Genomic DNA, 17,969 nt, shown 5'->3' on the forward strand with positions numbered 1-17,969 from the left:
TCATTGGACTCTTCTCTGTTTTTCCAAATATTTTTTTTGAAAGCACCCGCTTTTCTCTATTGCACTTCTATTATTTCTGTTTCTCAGCTGCAATAAAGCAGATATTTTCTCTGTTGCATTTCTAAAGCACCTGTTCTTCCCCATTGCATTTATTTCTTTTCTCTGTTTCAATTTTAAAGCAGCTGATTTTTCCCAGTTGCTTTTCTGTATTTTTTTTTTTATTTCCTTGTTGCTTTTTTTTTTTTTTTTTTTTAGGCACCTGATATTTATTGTTGCATTTCTATAGCATTTGTTTTTTTGTTGTATTTTAAAGCTTTGTGTTTATTTGTAATAGTGATTGCCCCCAGTGTTTGTATTGTCATCTATGGTAGACAGCTGATTTATTTCACATTTTTTCTAACCCCCCCCCCCCCCAATTTTTTTTTTCCTAGCAACTGATTTTCTCTGTTGCACGTTTTAGCATTAATTGTTCTGTTTTTCTCTGTTGCATTTTCCACCTATTGTTGTTTTCCTGTTGCAATTTTAGGAGTACTTTTATCCTCTATTGCAATTGTCTAGCATTTTTTCCTCCCTCTGTTGCATTTTTCTAGCTTTTTTTTTTTTTTTTTTTTTTTTTTTCTTCTTTTGCATTGGTCTAGGATTATTTTTTTTTTTTTTTCATTTGCATTTGTCTAGCTTTTTTTTTTCTCTTCTCTGTTGCATTTGTCTAGGTTTTTTTTCTTTAACTCTGTTGCATTTGTCTAGCATTGTGTGTGTTTTTTTTCTTTTTTTTTTTCTCTCTTGCAATCGTCTAGGATTTTTTTCCTCTGTTGCATTTTTAAAGCACCTGTTGTTGTTTTTCTCCATTGTGTTTAACATTTTTATTTTTCCCTGTTCAATTTTTAAGATTACATTTTCCTGGGTTGCATATAGCATTTTTTTTTTTTTTTTTTAAAGCACAGGCTTTTCTCTGTGTAGGTGTGGTTTCTTTCTTTTTTTTGTCACCCTGTGAGCTGATAGTGGATAGAGAGTTGGATTTTCTCTTTGACACCTTATCTGTTATTCAGGAAGTCTCGCCTTTGTCAGCATTTTCTAAAGTGCCTTTTTTTCCCCTGTTGCATTTTAATATTTTTTTTTTTTCTTTTCTTTTCTTTTTTTTTTAAATTTTTCCTCTGTGGTGTTATTTTTGCTCCTCACCTCTGTCACCCTTTGATTGGATATTAGAGGCAGATTTTTTCATCTGGCACTTTGTCTGTTCTGGGGAGCCTTACCTTGTTGGAGTTGTCATGTCGGCACCTGAGGTGTTCCCTCCGCCCCCGGAGTTCTCAGCGGCGGCTCACATCCCGTCCTATAAGAAGTACCTGGAGATGTACGAGAGGTCGGTGCGGGATCCCAATGGTGAGTAGGGGACTTTCTTAAAAGGGAAGGTTAAGATTTCTTTAAAAGTGTGGATAAACCCTAATTGCTCTTTCACACAGGCAGCCAAGGGAGGCGGTAAAAGCAGGCAGATGAGCTGCAGTTTTACCACCCAACTTAACAGAAATGCAGCCGCTCAGATTTGTACACATGGCGCTGCAAAAAAAGAAAGCAGCAGGTGGTACCGCCTCTGAAAGCGGCACATTGAATTGAATAGGGCCATGCCGCAACCCTTCTGCAACCTTGGTTGCAGCGTGGTGGGTCGGCAAGGGTTAAAACAGGTTTTACGAGCTTCTCATTGCCCGTCAAAACACCCTCTGAAAGGTGATCTGCTGTGGTTCACTTTTCAGGAGGGCAGAATGTGTTACCAAGCCTGCACCATTTATTAGATCTCAAGCTGGTCATTCAGCCAAACATCTTGTGAGCTGATAACTTCCGGTGGTATCGGTCAGCATTGTTCCTTGCCAGCTCAGTGGACTACAAAACCGCTGCTCCTGTTATGGAGAGGGAGGCGTTTTGTAGTCCAAATCCTCTCCATATCCTAGGGTGACAATGCTGCTCAGGGTGGGTGTCACTGTAGTCCAGGAAGTGCAGGATTACCAGCTTAAAATAAAGGAAGGGGGGAAAAAAAAGAGAGAAATGCAGCCATCATATCTAATACCTGGTTCACACCTGTGCATTTTTCAGTGCGTTTTTTAGTTTTACGTAATGTAATACAGTCCATTTAACATGTTTTCCTATGCGTCACATTCACATCTGTGCATTTTCCATTGGTGCATTTCAGGGGCGGCCTATCCACTGTCGCTGCCCCCCCCCCCATCCATGCTTCCGACCCCCCCCACCCTAATCTACATGCAGAGCGCTGGATGCATGGATTCCAATGGGGTTTTATATTTTATTTTTTGCACGTGATTAGAGCCAGAGGCTCTAATAGGCTTCAAAAAAGGGTGGGCTCGGGGCGCAGAGCACTGTGCCCTGAGCCCACCCAGTTGTGTGACCATAGCGAATGAATAGTCGCTATTTTCACACTGATTCTCCTCATGGCCAATCAGGAAGCAGGTCCTGAGACCGTTTCCCGATTGGCCGAAAGGAGAAGCCATACCATTGGCCGAGGAGGGAGGAGACCCAGGAGACCTATGGCCGCCACCGCTGCTGCTTACTGCACTCCACATGTCGAGGGTGAGTGAGCCGGCGACCGGGGGGGCGGGGTGTGTATGATGTGCGGGCTGGTGTGTTCTGCCTACCGCCCCCCCCCCCCCCCCCCGACCCATGGAACACCAGCCGCCACTGGTGCATTATTTGGAAGGGGTCAGAGACTCAAGGAAAGGTGAGCTGCATTACTATCAATGTTTGTTCCGGGGTCTAGATACCTTTTTAAAGTAATTCTAAGGCTAAGTTCATACTGGCAATATGAGCAGGTGTTTAAGGGGGTATTAAAAAAAGGCCCTTCAAAGGCCTATGCCCAGGGCAGCCATCAGGGGGGGACAGCCCATACACATGTAGGGGGCCCGGGCATTTCGAGGGGCCCAGCTGCCCAGGCCCCAACTAATGAGATTGAGTTGGTGCTGTTGTAGTAACTAGCAATTGCTAAAGCAGGGCGGCTGCAGAATAAGCCGATGCAGCTGAAGGGACGTCTCTTTGCTGGATTGCGCTGTCTCTGCTGAAAATATGAGGCTGTCCCTTTACTGGATTGAGATGTCTCTTTGCTGGCTTGGATTCATTTTCATATATTAGGTTGTAAGAGTGTTCAAATAGACGTGGGTGCACTGAAGGACTCGGTGGGACAGCCAGAGGTCAGGCCCTGCAAAATGTTGGTGGTCAGGCCCAGAGGGGCCCAGGCCTAAAGCTGTGTAAGGGACCACAAAATTTCTGATGGCTGCCCTGCCTATGCCAACTATACAATGGACAGCACACAGTGCTGTTCACATTATAAAAACATGAAGCATTAGCGTCCCTTCAAAATTAAAGCCTCATGTCGCGTTAGGGGGCGTTTGAAGCCTTTCAAAGCCTCCCATTCAAGTCTATGGTAATGCAGTGCGACCACACTGGCATAGGGTTGTGGCGCATTTGCAGAGTGGTTACGGCTCGTTAGTAAAATGAGAATTTTAGCTGGTTGTAAAGAGCGGGCTCCGCATCCCTAAACGATGAGTTGTCATCTCTCAGTGGGCTGTCAGCGGGCTTCCTAGCTGACAGCTGAAAAAGAAAATGCCTGCTCCCCCAGTGAATTCCAGGCCCCTTGAGTCTGGTGCGGAACTTATAGTAACCCAAAGCCTAAATAAAAATAAAAAAAACGCGCAGTGGGGTCCCCCTCCCAGGACCATACCAGACCCTTCGGTCTAAAATGGATTTTGACAGAAAATCCCACGCAAAAAATGTGGGCTCACCCACAGGACCATACCAGACCTTCAGGGGGAAAAAAGAAAAAAAGGACGCCGTGGGGTTACCCCCAATATCGGTACCTGACCCTTATCTGAGCATACAGCCCAACAGGTTTAGGGAAAGGGGGGGAAATGAGCAAGTGCCCCCCCCCCCTTTCCTGGACCATACCAGGCCACATGCCCCTAACATGGGGGGGGGGGGGTATGAGGGCTCTGTGCCCCCCACTCCAAAGCTCCTTGTGGACAAGGGCCTCTTCCGGACAACCCTGGGCGGTGGATGTGGGGGTCTGCGGGCAGGGTGCTTATCAAGGGGGGCTTTAACAAGAGGGCTCCAGACCTCCGGGCCCCCCCCCCCCCATGTGAATGAGTATGGGGTACATTGTACCCATTCACCCAAAAAAAGAAGTGTAGCATTCCAAAAAACAGACGGTTTGTTTATTAATTTAAGAATGTCCCCCAGCGTAGCTTCGAGACTTCGTCCTCCGGTCTTCTCCCTCCGCTGTCTTCTCCCGTCATCATCGTCCTCTTCTGCTGCTGCCGCCAACCCACTCAAAATAAAAAATCCCGTCCTTCTCCGACGCTAGCTCCCGCTGTTATGCCAGCTAAGGTGTCTGCCAGTTCTTATATAGCAATGGGGCGAGTCCATTGGGTGACGTCACCCAGAGACCCCCCCCCCCCTTTGTGACATCACTACCCCATCATGCCCCTAGGGTGACATAAGGGCGTCAACTGCACCACAAATGTACTTAGGGCATTTGGGGGGAGCATCTTTAATGCGCATTAAAAGCTTATTAACCTGCGGCAGGCTGGCTCGGCTGACTCCGACTGACGTAGGGGTATGTCAGCTTGCGGAAGAGGTCCTGGGGGGCGAGCGCACTGATTGCCGCCAGGCATCTGCGATCGCTCCCCGCTGAGAGAGGACGGTCTGCTGTTGTAAACACAGCTGACCGTTGTTCTTTCTGAAATGATCACAGAGTGCCTGTGATCCTTCTATATAGGATCACAGGTCTCTATGGTCATTTCACAAGCCACTCCCCTAAGCTCACACTTAACCGTTTGATCACCCCTTCCCTGCCATTGTCATTAGTACAGTAACAGTGCATATTTTTAGCACTGATTACTGTAGTAATGTCACTGGTCCCCCCAAAAGTGTCAAAAATGTCAGTTAGGGGTCCGATCTGTCTGCCGCAATGTCGCAGTCCCGCTAGTAAAAAAATGACATAAATCTTTCCCCTAGTTAGTAGATGCGATAACTTTTGGGCAAACCAATCAAAATACGCTTATTGGGATTTTTTTAACCAAATATATGTAGCAGAATATAAATTGCCCTAAAAGGATGAAAAAAAATTAGTTAGATTTTTAATATTTTTTTTTTTGGGGAATGTTATTTAGCAGAATGTGAAAAAAAAAAAAAAAAAAATATATATATATATATATATATATATATATATAATTTTTTTTTTTTTTTTTTGTTTATAGCGCAAAAAACAAAAATTGCACAGGTGATCAAATACCACCAATAGAAAGCTCTATTTGTGGGGAAAAAAGGACATACCTTTTTTCTAGGTACAGCGTCGCACGACCGCGCAATTGTCTGTTAAAGTAACGCAGTGCCGAATCGCAAAAAATGGCCTGGTCATTAGGGGCAAATCCGGTCCAGAAGTGGTTAACGAGCATTATTGCTATAGGAGTGTTCGATACGTGTCAGTATTTTGAGCAAGTGTGAATGAGCCCTAAGGCCCCTTTCACACTGTAGAGTCCGTTGGCGGACTCTGTGCTGCTCAGCGGGGGATCGATCCGCCGATCCCCGCTGAGCAGGCGGATGACAGCTCTGTCTCCGCACTGATCCCCGCTGAGATCATCCGCTGATCCCTGCTGAGCAGGCGGATGGCAGCTCTGTCTCCGCACACAGAGCACTGTCAGGTCCCCACTGTTCTCTATGGGGGAATCGGATGAGAATGGACCACCTGTCTGTTCTCATCCGATCCGCTGGACGGATTAAAAATAGGGTCCAAAGAATAGGAGATATTATACAATTTAAAGAGGAAGTGAATGCACGTAAAAAAAAAAGAGAAAAAAAAAACCTTTAAAGACAAAGGCATAATGAGCTAGTATGCATCACATACTAGCTCATTATGAAATACCTAAAAACTAAGCCCCCACCAGTGTCGCCCGCTCAGCAACAGGGCGGCCGACATGTCCGGCCGCCCTGCTTCCTTGTTCGCGTCCTCCGGCCATCTGATTGGCTGGAGGCGCGATTACATCACTTGCGCGCGGGAGCCGCTGTTCACGGCATAGGGTTCTGAAGGAACGCCAGGGGTGTCCGTTCCTTCGGGGCGCATGCGCCGATGACGTCATCGGCTGCATGCATTGTAAATATCTCCTAAATGGTGCAAGTTTAGGAGATATTTATAGCACCTATAGGTAAATGTAAACAAAGTGGGTTTACAACCTCTTTAAATAAGTAAGTCTGAGCCCCGGTTCACACTTATGCGATGCGGGAAGGCTGCGAATCCGCAGCCTGTTCCCGCATCGCAAACGCACCCCCGGCAGTTCACACTGCCATATGCGATACGCTGGGGGTGTCAATGTAATCTTAACGACACCCCCAGTTTGATCGCATATCGCAGTGCGATCTTGCAGTTCACACAGGATCGGATCGCACAAGTGTGAACGGTGTGCGATTCCGATACTGATGCGGCTGCCAAAAAGGGTCCTGTGTGTGTTTGCTGTGGGTGCGGTGCGAATTTAGCCATACAAAGTGTATGGCTAAACTCGCACCGCACAGCCGATCGCATGTAATGAAGGAGCAGTGCGCTCCGACATTACATGCGAATGCCGCAGCCGCACAAATGTGAACCGGCTCTGATAGAGATTGTACAGTTTATGTTCAGCTTTCTATAATTGGGATATCTGACTGTGATCTTATGTATCATCCAATGTTCCAGGCTGTGTACAAATAATGGGACTCCCGTGATTAACTACTTAGAATCAGGGTCCTTTCACACAGGCTGTCCACCTGGCGGACTCTGTTTTGCTCAGCGGGGGAATCGATCCACCAATCCCCACTGAGCAGGCGGATGACAGGCATGTCTCAGCTTACTTTGCAGAGACGGAGCTGTAAGATCCCCGCTCTCCTCTATGGGGAGATCGGATGAAAACGGACCGCCTGTCAGTTTTTATCTGATCCGATCCTCCAGACGGATGTAAAATAGGGTTTCCATCAGTCCGGATTTCACGGACAGGATCGGATTGGATAGCAGCGGGTGTCAGTGGACATGTATCCGCTGACATCCACTGCCCCATAGGGGTGCATGGAGCATCCAATCGGGTCCGCCTGAAAAACTGACAGGCGGACCAATCGGAAAGCCCGTGTGAAAGGAACCTTGCTTGTTTTTTTTTTTTTTATTATGTTTTAAAATCCGCTTCCTATATCTCTGCCTGTTGTATTCCTAAATTCTTCCTCAACTTAAACCTAAAATATAATAGTCTGTAAACGTCTTTCATAGGGCTCACTCACCATATCATGCGTGACTCAGGGTATTGCACTGTAATGCAACCTGCGGTTCACTGCAAAGTTAAAGCGGTTGTAAACCCAAAGTTCAAAAAAAAAAAAAAAAAACCTGCAAGACAAAGGCATAATGAGCTAGTATGCATCGCATACTAGCTCATTATGTATTACTTACCTTAGAACGAAGCCCCGACACGGACCCCCGTACATCGCTGCGGGCGCTGCCATGATCCCTCGCCGTCTCTTCCGGGTTCGGCGGCTCCGGTGCGGTGATTGGCTGGAAGAGACGGTTCCGGCGCGATGATTGGCCGGAGCCGCGATGACGTCACTCCCGCGCATGAGCGCGGGAGTGATTTTCCGGCAAGCTCCCGGCAAATAGTTTGAAGGTCCGCCCGGACCTTCAGAGCGCATGCGCCGCTCGCGCTGTAAATATCTCCTAAACCATGCCAGTTTAGGAGATATTATTTGTACCTACAGGTAAGCCTTATTATAGGCTTACCTGTAGGTAAAAGTGTAAAAAAGCGGGATACTACCGCTTTAATCACAGCCCAAGGCACATCTATAGTGTGCTGCATTGTGTGTATATTTCTAGCTGGAAATGCCCATTGCCTAGCTGTCATGCATGCTCAGAGATAAGAACTTTCCCTATGTGGCAGCCAGGCACTTAGCATTTTCAGAAGGTGGACAGCAATGGTTGGCTTAGCTGGGGTGAAATCTCAGCATCCTGCCAACAACGAGAGTCTGGAGGGAGAATTTGCAGATCTCCCTGCTTAAAATGTGGAACAGAAAGTTTACAAAATATGAAATTCACATCAATCATTACAATGTTTCATAAGATACTCACTGAGATCATTCTTCACCTCCTCTGTGTTCATGTGTCCAGAGCTCGGTGAGCCCCACCTGTAGGGGGCAGACACTCTCATTAGGGTAATTGGGAGCACCTGCTAGGGAAGGGGAGGGGCTGACCTGCTAAGATATGCTGTACCTGTGATAAGAACATACCCTCCCCCTACAAGATACTTCTGATTCAGAGCCACATGTCTTTTTAGGTAGAATCTCATTTATTATGATATATCAATTGCAACTAGCCCTCATTTAGACCCCAATCCCTCCATCCCTCCTCCATTGTCTCCTTTTTTGGTCTGTTTTCAACTGAGAAAAAAAAAACACTGGAGCTCCGAAAGGTTTTACCCCTTCATGACCTGGCCATTTTTTGCCATTCAGCACTGCGCTACTTTAAGGCCCGTTTCACACTGCTGCGACTTCTGCGCTGACATCCCAGTGCGACTTCGGCATGACTTGCATACGACTTGCATGCATTTTTCCTGCGGCTGCATTTTTAACCACTTGCCGACCGGCCCATAGCAGATTTACTGTTACAAGGCGGCAGTGTTAATTTTTGCAGCAAATTTCAATTTAGTTTTAGTCTTAGTCTAAAGACTAAAATGGCATTTTAGTTTTAGTCCCATTTTAGTCTTCTGCAAGTGTTTTTAGTTTTAGTCGCATTTAGTCGACTAAAACTCCAGTACATTTTAGTCTACTGTAACTCATTTTAGTCATCTATAATCGAATGGGTGTAGTTCAATTGCAATTTGTAATGCATTATTTAAGCATTTCTCTACAATTTCTAAACTCATTATATACTACTGCTGGTCCTGGAGTGAAAAATCTAATATGTTATTATTTATGGTATTAAGCTTTGAGCATGCACCAGTGTTAATTTTGGCAGCAAATTTCGATTTAGTTTTAGTTATAGTCTTTTGACTAAAATGCCGTTTTAGTTTTAGTCGTATTTTATATATATATATATATATAATGTGTATATGTGATTCTGCACTTCTGGGTTTTGGGGCAAAGTGCGCGCCGGCTTTCACACTGTTGTACTGTGTTAATATGGCCAGTGCATGCATTGCTTGTTTGTTTATTGCTGTGCTGCAGTACCATTTATATTTATTGCCATCCCGGCGCACCTTGCACCATGCCTTGTGGTGTGCTGCGTCACAAACTAATGTCCCCCTTTTTGGTGCCTTATGCATTCCGTTCAAATGAATGGGCTACTTGAAGTCTTAGTTCACCTTTGGAACTTGTTTTATCTGTGAATGAAACCACCCGCAGCCAAAATGTGCTGCTCTTTTACAGATGAGCAGGACTGCGATTCTTAATGGCACCCCCACGCATCTGAAAAAGCACCATACAATTTCCCTGCGGCTGCATTTTTAATCACTTGCCTGCCGTCCCATAGCAAATTTACTGCTACAGGGTGGCCACGATGTGCAGAATCACTTATACGTTCTATAACCAAAAGTATTGGGACGCCGGCCTTAACATGAACTTTAATGGCATCCCAGTCTTAGTCCATAGGGTTCCATATTGAGTTGGCCCACGTTTTGCAGCTATAACAGCTTCAACTCTTCTGGGAAGGCTGTCCACAAGGTTTAGGAGTGTGTCTATGGGAATGTTTGAGCATTCTTCCAGAAGCGCATTTGTGAGGTCAGGCACTGATGTTGGATGAGAAGGCCTGGCTTGCAGCCTCCGCTCTAATTCGTCCCAAAGGTGTTCTACCAGGTTGAGGTCAGGACTCTGTGCAGGTCAGTCAAGTTCCTGCACCCCAAACTCGCTCATCCACACTATATTGCCAAAAGTATTGGGCCACCCCTCTAAATCATTTAGTGGAGGGAGGATTATGGTGTGGGGTTGTTTTTCAGGGGTTGGGCTTGGCCCCTTAGTTCCAGTGAAGGGAATTCTTAAAGCGGAGTTCCGCCTTCCCCTCCAAAAATGAAAAATCAGCAGCTACACATACTGTACACATACTGTAGCTGCTGACTTTTAATATTAGGACACTTACCTGTCCTGGAGTCCAGCGATGTCGGCACTTACCTGTCCTGGAGTCCAGCGATGTCTGCACTTACCTGTCCTGGAGTCCAGCGATGTCTGCACTTACCTGTCCTGGAGTCCAGCGATGTCTGCACTTACCTGTCCTGGAGTCCAGCGATGTCGGAACATACCTGTCCTGGAGCCCAGCGATGTCGGAACATACCTGTCCTGGAGTCCAGCGATGTCGGGTGCTGCCGCCGCCATTGCCGGTGTACAGAAAGCACCCAGAGGGGAATGTGTTTTTTTTTTTTTTTTTTTTTTCTCATCAAAAGTGGAGTTACTCTTTAAACAATTATGCATGTTTAAGAGTCGTGAGGAACTCAGGATTGTTTTGGACACAAGTCTGAACCCACTTGAGCTATCCCACCAGGAAGTTGTCAAAGCTGACAGGCAACCATAGGCGGAGGAGGCATTCCCTGCAACCGCAGGTATACACACACCCTTGCGTACATGTGGCTGCAAGGAAGGGAATTCCTCCACCACCTATGGTTGGCTTTGAAAGCTTCTGGTGACTGGTCTTGTCTCCGCCCCCTCCTGTAGTTTTCCTGTAGTGGGTGGTGCTTGCTGGGTCTCTCCCACAGTTCTTCTGCTCTCTGCACAGGCTATGTGCAGTGATTATGTCAGTGCTATTTTTACAAGCTAATATCAGAGATTGCAAAGGTATTTGGTGCACACAAAGTGGATGATATCTTTTGTAGCTAAGCTATTGGGTAATATATTTGATGAAGTTTTTGTGCCCGGAGTTTGGCCTTAAGCTCCATGCACACTAGTATTTTTTTTTTTTTTTCTGCTCCTAGAAGCTAATAGTGTTATCCTATGGGTCCATGCACACTACTTTATGCTAGAAGCATTTTTCAAGCTTCTGCATCTAGAAAAAAACTGTTTTTGTAGAGTTTTCCTGGCAAAAAGAGGTGGGGGGTGGGGGGGGGGGGTGATTTTTTTTTTTTTTTATTAGTTTTTACAGTACATAAAGAAAAACAAAAAGGCAAACGCTCCTACAAGCCAGCACAAAAACGCTTTTTCATCCAGTGTATTTTTTTTCTAGTGTTTTTTGAGCTTATAAAAAAATGCTAGTGTGCACAGAGGCTTACAGGAGTTGTAAAGTCAGGAAGGTTTTTTTGTTTTTTTTTTAATCTTAATACATTCTTTGCATTAGGATAAAAAGCCTTCTGTGTGCAGCAGCTGCCCCAGCCCCCCTAATACTTACCTGTGCCCCATCCCTATCCACAGATGTCCACATGTCCCTTGGTCCTTCCGTGCTCTCCCTCCTGATTGGCTGAGACACAGCAGGGGCGCCATTGGCTCCCGTTGCTGTCAGTCAAAATCAGTGAGCCAATCAGGGGCAGGGCCGAAAAGCAGCCCTGAATCTGAATGGAAATTCAAAGCTGAAGCATGGCTCAGGTGCCCCCATAGCAAGCTGCACTTGACAGGAGGGAGGAGCCAGGATCACCGAAGAGGGACCCAAGAAGAGTAAGATCCGGGCCTCTCTTTGCAAAACCAACTGCACAGAGGAGGTAAGCTTACCATGTTTATTATTTAAATAAACACACACAAGACTTTACAATTACTTTAGTCCCGGTTCACACTATTGCGATGCGGGAACACTGCGAATATACTGCGTGTTCCAGCATCACATTCGCAGCACAGGCAGTTTACACTGCCATATGCAAATCGCTGGGGGTGTCAATTCGAAGTTAACGACACCCCCAGATCAGATCGCATATCGCAGTGCGATCTGGCAGTTCGCACAGGAATCTGATCGCACTAGTGTGAAACACCATGCAATCCGATTCTGCTGCAGACCAAAAAAAGGGTCCTGTGCGAGTTCACTGCCATTTCAGCCATACAAACTGTATGGCTGAATTCGCACAGACATCGCATGTGATTTTAGGAGCAGTGCGCTCCGAATCACATGCAATGTCTGTCATCGCAATAGTGTGAACCGGTACCTAAAGTGACTGTAAAGGCACAAGGTTTATCTTCATGCTTTCTAGGCATGAAGGTAAAAAACCTTCTGTGTGCAGCAGCCTCCTCCTAATACCTGAGCCCCATCTTGATCCAGCGATGTCCATTAGAGCCTTGCCTCTCCAGGGACTTGCACTCCTGATTTGCTCACTGGCTGTGACTGACAAGAGCCAATCAGGAGATGAAGGGGTGGAGCCAAGCCATGGCTCCGTGTGAATGGGTCAGCAGTGCACCTGTTTGGGTGCCCCCAGAGCAAACTTCTTCCTCTGGGGGCACTGGGCAAGTCAGAAAAGAGCCAGGAGGGCCAGCGGGGGACCCAAGAAGAGGAGGATCAGGGCTGCTCTGTGCAAAACCATTACACAGAGCAGATAAGTATAACATGTTTGTTATTTAAAAAAAAAAAAGGCTTTAATATCACTTTCAGAGCCCATTCACACTGCCGCGACTTGTCAGCCTGACAAGTCGCGGTCGGTCGCGGTCCATTGAGTAGTACAGGACCCGTTCTAATAGGAGTGACACAAGTCGCTCCGACTTAGAAAAAGGGTCCTGTACTACTTTGGGGCGACCTCGGAGCGACTTGCATAGACTTCCATTATGTGAAGTCCCTGCAAGTCGCGTGCATGCGACTTCACAGGTCGCCGCCCCCCGCAGTCGTGTCGCCTCAGTGTGAACCGGCTCTTAAGCCTTTTGCATATTTGCTTACTGAGATCAGCACCCTTTTCTTTGCTTGGTGTAGCGATGGCTGCCATCAGAATTGCTTGCTGGGAACGCTGGATATTTATAAAGGCTGTAGCAATAAATTATGATTTGTGATGTCTTTTGTTGTGTCAGACGGGAGTTGCCTTCCATCACAGGAACCTTGACAAATGACTCCACGCAGACTCAATGCCACTCCTGAGTCAGTCGTACATCTTCCTAAAGCCTTCGTCTGGCAGAACATTCATTCATTCTACAGAAATTGTTTAGCGGGTTTGACGTGTTTTATGAGCGGTGTACTGGTTATAGCTGAACAAGTACTTCATATTGTTTAATAGTGACCTGGGTGCACAGTCGTGCAGTGAAGCAGCCAATACACAGCTAGAGGAAGTCCACCCACCACTGCTTTTGGAGTTTTGGGCTAATGCCAGTGAGCCGAATTTCTTCGGACCGTGCCAGTGTTTTGAATTGTTCTGAGACCAGAAATGGTCATTTCTAATTTGTTTTACACTATGGTGGGAACAGAGCATCGGGGTTAAAGCTTGGAGTTGCAGGGCTAAGAAATGATTCTGTAATATCTAAAAAATGTAAAAACAAGTCAGCAATGGCACCATATTTTATCTTTTGACAGGTTATTTTTATTAAAGGGGCAAGAATGGAAACACAAGGGTTGGGAAAGGGCCCATAGGGTGTTCAGAGAAGGGAGGAGGGGAATAAAGCGAACAGCGGCCTCTCCTAATCCAAACAAGTTTTGAGTATCAAAAGTAGAAACCTGAACAAGCATTGCCGGTGATATGTGTCCCCACCCAGTGATTTGCTAAGTGGTATTAAAGCCTTGTTATATAAAATAGGGATGCACCGAAATGAAATTCTTGGCCGAAGCCGAATAATAATGAAATGCTTGGCCGAAGGCCGAATACCGAACGCGGTGTTTCGCATTTTTTCCATTTATTATGCCAATTTTTAGGGGGCACGCTGATGGGCACATTTTATGTTAGGGGGCACGCTGATGGGCACATTTTATGTTAGGGGGCACGCTGATGGGCCCATTTTATGTTAGGGGGCACTCTGATGGGCAAAACAAAACATTTAAATCAGCGTTGCTCTTAACATAAAATATGCCCATTAGCGTGCCCCTTAAAATAAAATATGCCCATCAGAGTGCCCCTTAACATAAAATATGCTCATCAGAGTGCCCCTTAACATAAAATATGCTCATCAGCATGTCCCTTAGCATAAAATAAGGGGCACGCTGATGGCCACATTTTATGTCAAGGGAGCACTCTGTTGGGCACATTTTTTTTCTTTTTTTTTTTTTTTAAGGGGCACTTTATAGGGCACTCTAATGTAATGAGCATGGCAAGTGGCAACAACATATGGCAGTCTGCACACTAATGCTTGTGCAGCTGCCAGCTACCGTATTCTCCCCCAAATGTACTCAGCTCCACATCACATACCTGAACTGCAGCCGGAGCCAAAAGCCGCGAACAGGGGGGCGGGGCGTGGACCTAGTGTGAAGGAGCCGCAGTCAGGAGCAGGGGGGCGGGACGCGCGCGTGGCGGCGTGTGAGAAGGGAGCCGCGAGCCGCAATGAGGAAGGTGAGTGGTCAGGGCGGAAGCTGACATTGTTCGGCTCAAAATTATTCGGCCTTTTGACTTATTCGGCCGAACGCCGAAAGTGCTATTTTCTCTAATTTCGGCCGAATAATGTTCGGCCGCCGAATATTCGGTGCATCCCTAATATAAAAAAAAAAAATGTTTTACTTACCTGCTCTGTGTAATGGTTTTGCACAGAGCAGCCATGATCCTCCTCTTCTCGGGTCCCCTGCCAGCGCTCCTGGCTCCTCCCTCTTGCCCAGTGCCCCCAGAGGAAGCAGTGGGGAAGGAAACAGGATTACAGGGCAAAAAAAAAAAAATTGTAAATATCCCCGTGCTTCCGATTAAAAATGTATGAGTGTATTTCTCCAAAACCTATGTGTGAAAAGTCTAAATTGGTAAGATAAACCACCCTCTAAGAAATTTTCTCGGGCCGCATATAAAATATATACTATAGTTAAGGTATATAAGCAATAAAACGCCCTTCCCGTGCTGCCGCACCACCCCCCCCCCCCAGCACTTATTTAACACAACTAGTGGATGGTCCCCTCCGAGGCAGCGTCTGTGGCCATGCCCCCGATTCGACTTCCTTCCTTCCTCAGCAAAAAAAATTAATTGTCAGGGGGCAGTGGGCCGCATTGCCTGCGGTCCTGGGCCGCAGGTTGGACATGCCTGCTCTAAGGTGAAATATATAAAAATATGGGGCTGCTGCTGCATTACCACAATGCAATGTTGTGAATGGACCCTGAAGGTGCAAGCCTGCCCTGTTATTCTGCAGTGATATAAATATCAGCGCTGCTGCTCTATAATCAATACAAATCAATACAACACAAATAAAGTGACATGTGCAAACACTGATAAATCCTTCTAATTATAAATACATAAGTGACACGTAGAATAAATACATAAAATTTAATCAAAAAATGTGCAAAAAGTGCAATGTGAAAAAGTGTCCTTATATTCAAAATAAAAAGTCCATGTAGATAAATTGAATAAATTGGTATAGTGCTGGTGCTGGACTTCAGGTAATAGTGAACCACTCACCGGAACCAGTAAAAACATATGCCTCTAATAATAGCCAGGTATACACAAAGGTAGTAGGTATTCCTATCCTCCAATCTCTTAATGGAACAAGTGTATTGCCAAATTCTTATCTTTATGGCTTTCCAGTAATGGATGTTCATGTAAAAAAGGAAATCTCCACAGTGTAATATTGAAAGCTTTTATTGCAAATAAAATAGACCCACTTGCAATTAAAATCACAGCTATGATCCTCTCGGAACTTGTGGCTCGCAACAAACGGCATGTGTTCCAATAGCCGGAAGTGACGTCAGACGCTAGTACCCCGCTTTACCCGATTCATCCCTCCCACTGGGCATCATCTGAAGCATTACATTGCTGTGATTTTCATTGTAAGTGGATCTATTTTATTTGCAATAAAAGCTTTCAATATTACACTATGGAGATTTCCTTTTTAATATTGAAAGCTTTTATTGCAAATAAAATAGATCCACTTGCAATTAAAATCACAGCAAAGTAAAGCTTCAGATGATGCCCAGTGGGAGGGGCGAAACGTGTAAAGCGGGGTACTAGCGTCTGACGTCACTTCCGGCTATTGGAACGCACGCCGTTTGTTGCGAGCCACAAGTTCCGAGAGGATCATTGCTGTGATTTTAATTGTAAGTGGGTCTATTTTATTTGCACTAAAAGCTTGCTTGTGATTGGCACCGATTGTCCTGTGGGTTACGCTGTGGGAAAATGCAGCTTGTCCAATTTTCATTTTGATGGGCTGTTTGAATGCAATATCAGCACAATGAATTGGTTGCATTACACAGCGTTAAGAGGGAAGGGGCACCACTGTGTCTATAAAGGATTATAAATGTTCGCTCTATGAAAGAGAATAGTCATTACACTCGCCTCTCTGGTGGCCCTTGTGTACATCCTTCCAGGACTGCAGCCTCAGTGTCTTCAGCATTCGATTTTGTTGGGGATGCCTGTGTCCCCTGCTGCATGTCTTGGTTTCTTCCACTGACCTCCGTTACTAAAGGGCTCAGCTGTGCCGTAGAGGTCAAAGAATGGAACCAAAGCAAGCGGTTGATAGTGGAAGCTCTTTGCAGGTTTACACAAAGGGGAAAGCAAAAGGTTCATTTTTTTTCTGCTTAAACTCCCTGTCTGAGTGTGGTGATCACATGACCCTCATTCCTCTAACTTTCAGTCCTGGTGCTTTGTGATGAGCCATTAGGGCCCCCAAACATTGGGGTCGGAGAGAGTCCTTAGCGTGGTGTAAGGCCGGCCATAGATGATGTGATTTTTTTTTTTTTTTTTTTTTCTTTCCTGTAAACGAAAGGTTGCAGGACTGAAAATTGCTTCATTCTCCTATCAACAAAGTCAGTGGAGGAGTCCCTGTTGCAGCACTATCGTATTCTGCCAGCGGGTAGCCTTCCTGGCTGGCAGAACACAATGATTACTGCTAGCAGCTATAACCACTAGCAGTAATTGCATGCAAAAAAATCTGACAGGCTGGTTGTACCAAAGTCAATCGATGGATCAACTTCAGTACAACCTTCCTGAGCATATATGGATCAAATCTCGGCTGACATTTGATCCATCTTTGGCATACAAAGCTAAGCACCACCCAAAAGTGGAAGCACCAAATGTTTGCACCCATACCCCCACCACAACACCACATTTGGCACTTTTTGGGGGGAATAGCCAGGTACACACACTGGTTTTGACAGGTACACACTCCCACTTCAGGCTCAGATCGCAGCAGCAAACTGAGCCGGAAGTTCTGAAGCCAGTGGATCAGCATAACAGCCAGGCAACTTGCATGTCCAAACAGAAGCCAAGCAATTGCACCCCTATTTGCTGCATTCTTTTAAACCCAACAAAGATGAAAAGCCTAGGAATAAGCATGACCCCCCCCCCCCCAAAAAAAAAAGTGTGGGATCTGGGTAGAGTTAGGAACACAAAGGATGAAATGAGGGCCGAAACAACTAATCCAATTAAGTTGTCCACTATTGTCATCATCGATTAGTTGGTCAGCCGATTAGTTGACTTGCATACAGAATGCATCATTTGTTTACATATGAAATACAGCTCAGTACACCGTCCATACATGTCAAGACACAGTGCAGGCATGCCTCCAAAGATGCCCAAAAAATGCCCGATAAATGCAAGCAAAAAAAACGCCCAGGTGGAGAGGAGCCATATCCCTGTGCTACTAAAAATTATAAGAAAAATGATCTTTTTTTTCTGGTTCTGGACATGCTACAGAGCTGAAACTTCACAGGTACACTTTTTAGACCCCCCAGACACTAAATCCAAAGAAATCTCATTTTTTTTTTTTCAATAATTTTTTCAATAATTGGCTCTCTATCAAAAACGACAATTTTTAAGAACTTTTTTTTTGTGTGATTGAGCATGACCCAGAACCATCATATTCTGATTGGCCAAATACAAAGTCGTCTATCATACAAGTCGCGCTGAAGTCGCGCTAACAAGTCGCCCCTTATGAGGCAACTTAGAGGTCGCGGCAGTGTGAACCGGCTCTTA

At 45.7% G+C, this 17,969-nt stretch overlaps 1 protein-coding gene across 2 annotated transcripts in view; it reads left to right on the plus strand.

Annotated features, from left to right (window-relative positions):
- The first annotated feature begins 1,221 nt into the window (after nt 1-1,221).
- Nucleotides 1,222-17,969, plus strand: part of ACSS2 (acyl-CoA synthetase short chain family member 2) — an 83,185-nt gene continuing 66,437 nt past the window's right edge. The window contains exon 1 of one of the 2 annotated variants that reach the window (XM_082272946.1): nt 1,222-1,377. In XM_082272946.1, coding sequence (XP_082129072.1) covers nt 1,266-1,377 — 112 coding nt within the window. In that variant the 5' untranslated portion in view covers nt 1,222-1,265. The remainder of the gene's footprint in view (nt 1,378-17,969) is intronic. The other variant, XM_082272947.1, reaches the window with a different exon arrangement.

Source organism: Pelophylax lessonae (assembly GCF_965119305.1).
Source record: "Pelophylax lessonae genome assembly, chromosome: 11".
NCBI lineage: Eukaryota > Metazoa > Chordata > Amphibia > Anura > Ranidae > Pelophylax > Pelophylax lessonae.